This window comes from Quercus robur, chromosome 2, assembly GCF_932294415.1.
Source record: "Quercus robur chromosome 2, dhQueRobu3.1, whole genome shotgun sequence".
Taxonomy (NCBI): Eukaryota; Viridiplantae; Streptophyta; class Magnoliopsida; order Fagales; family Fagaceae; genus Quercus; species Quercus robur.
In genome coordinates this window covers 61995296-61999611 of record NC_065535.1, presented here as the reverse complement: position 1 = coordinate 61999611, position 4316 = coordinate 61995296, and the positions used below count along the sequence as shown (strand labels likewise).

At 39.4% G+C, this 4316-nt stretch overlaps 1 protein-coding gene across 1 annotated transcript; it reads left to right on the top strand.

Moving 5' to 3' along the window:
• Window positions 1–259: 259 nt before the first annotated feature.
• Window positions 260–4316, top strand: LOC126714389 (putative disease resistance protein RGA3). Its single transcript, XM_050414524.1, has 2 exons — window positions 260–3744; window positions 4165–4316. Exon 1 carries the CDS (start codon window positions 385–387, stop codon window positions 3739–3741), a length of 3357 nt encoding a protein of 1118 aa, XP_050270481.1. The 5' UTR covers window positions 260–384; the 3' UTR covers window positions 3742–3744; window positions 4165–4316.

Here is a 4316-nt window from a genome sequence, read left to right as displayed (position 1 = left end):
TGACTAATGGAATTACAAAACCAATGATGCAGGAAAATTCCTCTCAAGGTCCCAAAGTAACGAGACTTTTTGAAGAAGAAAGAAACCCGCGTGGGCTATCACTGATCAATCGGTCGTAAAGTCAATCCCGTGTGGAGCCAGATGTAGACTCTCTAGCCAATCAAAGGACATCAACAATTTAGCATCTAAAGCAGAATATGCTGCCTGAGTCAAGTCCACGCCCTGTGGAGCCAAAGCTAGAAAGACTTTTACACGTAAAGTAACTAAGCAATTCCATTTTGGCAATTCACTTCCCCTGAGCTATCCTGTATTCCAATAGCATTTTGTTGCCAGAGTGAGTGAGTGAGAAAGAGAGAGAGAGGGAGAGAGAGAGAAAGAGAGGGAATGGCAGACATACTTCTATCTGCCCTGGTGAGCTCTATGGTGCGTAACTTGAATACTTCAGCACTTCAAGAATTGGGAGTTGCTTTGGGCCTGAGAGCTGAGCTTGACAACCTTGAGAGCACACTTACCACCATCCAAGCTGTTCTGCAAGATGCAGAGGAGAAGCAGTGGAAGAGTGAGGCTATCAGGAATTGGCTGAGAAAGCTCAAAGAAGGAGCTTATGATGCAGAAGATGTTCTGGACGAGTTTGCAACTGAAGCTCTAATACAAAAGGCGGAGAAAGAGAAAGGTGTGAAAAGCCAAGTAAGTAGCTTCTTTTCTCTTCAAAACCGACTTATATTTCGCATAAAGATGGCACATAAACTGAAGAATGTAAGGGATAGACTGGAATCCATTTCTATGGAGAGATCTAAGTTTCACTTGAGAGAGTTAGATATAAACATGGAAGTCTTTGATATAGAAAGAAGACAAACTGGCTCACTTGTGAATGAAAGTGAGATTTATGGAAGAGGTAAAGAGAAAGAAAAAATCATTCAAGTATTGCTCACTCATGTGTCTGATCAAGATAATCTTGCCATTTATGCCGTATGGGGCATGGGGGGCTTGGGAAAAACAACACTTGCACAATTGATCTACAATGATGCAAGGGTGCAGAGGCATTATGATATGAGAATTTGGGTGTGTGTATCAGATGATTTCCATATCAGAAAATTGGTGAGAGCAATCATTGAGTCCATTGATGGTAGTGCATGTAATCTTTCAGAGTTGGACCCTTTACAGCAATGCTTACAGGAAAAATTGCGTGGGAGGAAATTTTTGCTTGTTTTGGACGATGTTTGGAACGAATACCATGACAAATGGAATGGCTTAAAAGAGGTGTTGAGGTGTGGGTCAAACGGAAGTAAGGTTATAGTGACAACCCAGATTGAGAATGTAGCGCTTATGATGGCCACACTACCTATACACCACATGGGATGTTTGTCAAAGAATGATTCTTGGTCCCTATTTACAAGATGTGCATTTGGGATGGGAAGGCTAAAGCAGAGATCAGAATTGGAATCTATTGGCAAGGAAATAGTGAAGAAGTGTGGAGGGGTACCTCTAGCAATAAAGACTCTTGGAAGCCTCATGAGCTTAAAAAGTACGGAAAGTGAGTGGGTATCTGTGAAAGAAAGTCAAATTTGGGAATTAGCAGAAGGTGAAAATTCCATTTTGCCAGCGCTGAGGTTGAGTTACCACCATTTACCCCCACATCTAAGGCAATGTTTTGCTTTCTGCTGTATATTTCCCAAAGATTACAAGCTTAATAGGGATCAGTTGATACAATTGTGGATGGCTAATGGTTTTATTCCCTTTAAAGAATCGTTGGAGCCCCATGATGTTGGCATTATTATCTTCAATGAATTAGTGTGGAGATCTTTCTTTCAAGATGTTGTGGGGTATTCTCCTAGTAACATATCATGTAAAATGCATGATCTTATGCATGACCTTGCTCAGTCTATTATGAGGCTTGAATGCGTTGTGGTGGAATCTGACAAAGAGATCAAAGTTCCAAAAATGATTCGTCACTTGAATCATACTCAACGCACTTCTTGGGATATTGAAGTATGCAAAGTCCGATCTCTACGCTCATTCATTGAGACACCAAATTATTACAGAGGGTATAAATCTCCTCTGTCCTTCTATTTGAAACAAAAGTATCTTCGGGTGTGCGACTCTCGTCAACCATCAGAAAAGGCACTAAGATCAATCACTAGTTTAAAACACTTGAGGTATCTCGACATGTCTTATTCCCAATTCAAAGTTTTACCTGAATCAATAACTTGCCTCTTGAACCTGCAAACGCTGAAACTAGATTATTGTCATTCTCTTCATAAGTTGCCCAATGGTATGAGGCACATGAAAAACCTTATCCATCTTGGGCTTAGATCTTGTTATTCTCTTTCTTGTATGCCTGAAGGGATGGGACAACTAACGTGCCTCCAATCATTAAGCGTCTTCATTGTTCGCAAGGAAAATGGTTACCAATTAAGTGAGCTGAAAGGACTACACCTTCGAAATGATTTGTCAATAGAGGAACTTGATAATGTAAGAAATTTTGAGGAGGCGAAAGATGCAAATTTGATTGGGAAACAAAGTCTTCATTCGCTAAGTCTGTTTTGGCGGAACAAAAGTCAGTGCCCTGTACCAGAACAGGTTGAAGATGTTCTTGATGGTCTCCAACCTCATTCAAATCTGAAAGAGTTGTGCATTTGTTACTATTTTGGTTCAAAATTTCCAACATGGATGCAAGATTTACTCATCCATGATCTGGTTGAAATTTCTCTAATTGAGTGTGAAAGATGTGAACATCTGCCACCTCTTGGCAAACTACCATTCCTCAAGGTTCTTGAAATAAGTGGCATGGATTCTGTGAAGTATCTTGGCAATGAGTTACATGGAGATGGTGCAATTTCGTTCCCATCATTGGAGAGCCTGAATTTATATCGGATGGCTAATTTGGAGGAATGGCGAACAATGGATGGAAGAGAGAATTTTCCTTGCCTAAGATCATTAAGTATCCGGGATTGTCCAAAGTTAGTTGAATTGCCTATTATTCCTTCCATTACAAGTTTCAGTATCAGATCAAGCAATGCAATTTTAATTAAGTCAGTGATGAATCTCACTTCACTTTCTTCCCTTTATATTCAACATATGGATGAATCGACACTTCTTCCGGATGGACTGTTTCAAAATCTTACTGCAATGAAACGCTTTACACTTGAATATTGTGAGGGACTCGAAAGTCTGCCAGAAGGACTCCAGTACCTACATTCTTTACGGAAACTCGATATATCGAGGTGTACAAATATTTTGTCCTTTCCGGTAAATGGATTGCGGGGCTTGTCTTCACTACAGAGGTTATGGATTCAGAACTGCGACAAATTCTGCTCTTTATCTGAAGGAATTCAATATTTAACTAGCCTTGAGGACTTACTTATTCTCGGATGTCCGCAGTTAGTTTCATTGCCAGAGGGTATTCAACAACTAACTACTCTCCGTTCTCTGGAAATCTCACATTGCAAAGGCTTATCTTTTCTGCCGAAGCAGATAGGATGCCTCACGTCACTTTCATCTTTGGGAATTCGGAGCTGCGATAATCTAATGTCTATACCGGACGAGTTGCAGAATCTTACGGCACTCAAAACATTGAGAATTGAAAGTTGTCCACATCTGCAGAGGCGGTGCAAGAAAGACAGCGGCGAGGATTGGCATAAGATTGCTCGAATCCCCAACATTCTTATCGTCGATGATCCAGCAGTACAATCAAGGAATGGTTGCAAGGCGCTTCAGAAACTGAAATTTTGGTCCACATAAAAGGTAACTGATTGCCCCTCTGGACGTCTCTCTCGCTCTCTCTATTTTTGCACAGTTTTAAGTTTATAATAGAAGGAGATGCAAAGGAGATTTTTCAAAGCTTACTAATGGAATCAAATGATGCTTTGCAATTGGCTAAGAGACATGTTGATGCCCAAATTTAATTTGATTGAGAGGAAGCACATTTAATTTAATAGAGTAACGTTTGTCTTTTTTTTTTTTTTTGATGTGTTTCGCATTCTGTAACTTTTTATGTTAAAGAAAAAAGCCGCTTGCAAATGTTTGTTCAAAGCATGAATAAATAGATGATTATGTGCATAATTGTGTGTTGATATGTGAATTACAAAATATCTAGAAGACATTAGCTTTAAAGACTAATGAATCTTCCTTTCCTTTTTTTTTTTTTTTTTGGTGATGAGTAAGTCTACCAGGCACTTCGAAAATTAGGAGGGCAGTTTTTTTGCTGACATCGGCATTCAACTGTTTTTTTAAGGGTTGGATTGTTTGTTTTGGATAAAATTTGTTGGATGGACTTAATTTTTTTTTAGTTTTGCTGTTGATAATTTTTGTTATTG

What these genes read in the sequence shown, in the direction of transcription:
- LOC126714389 (XM_050414524.1), top strand. Translation starts at nt 385, where the DNA reads ATGGCAGACATACTTCTATCTGCCCTGGTGAGCTCTATGGTGCGTAAC.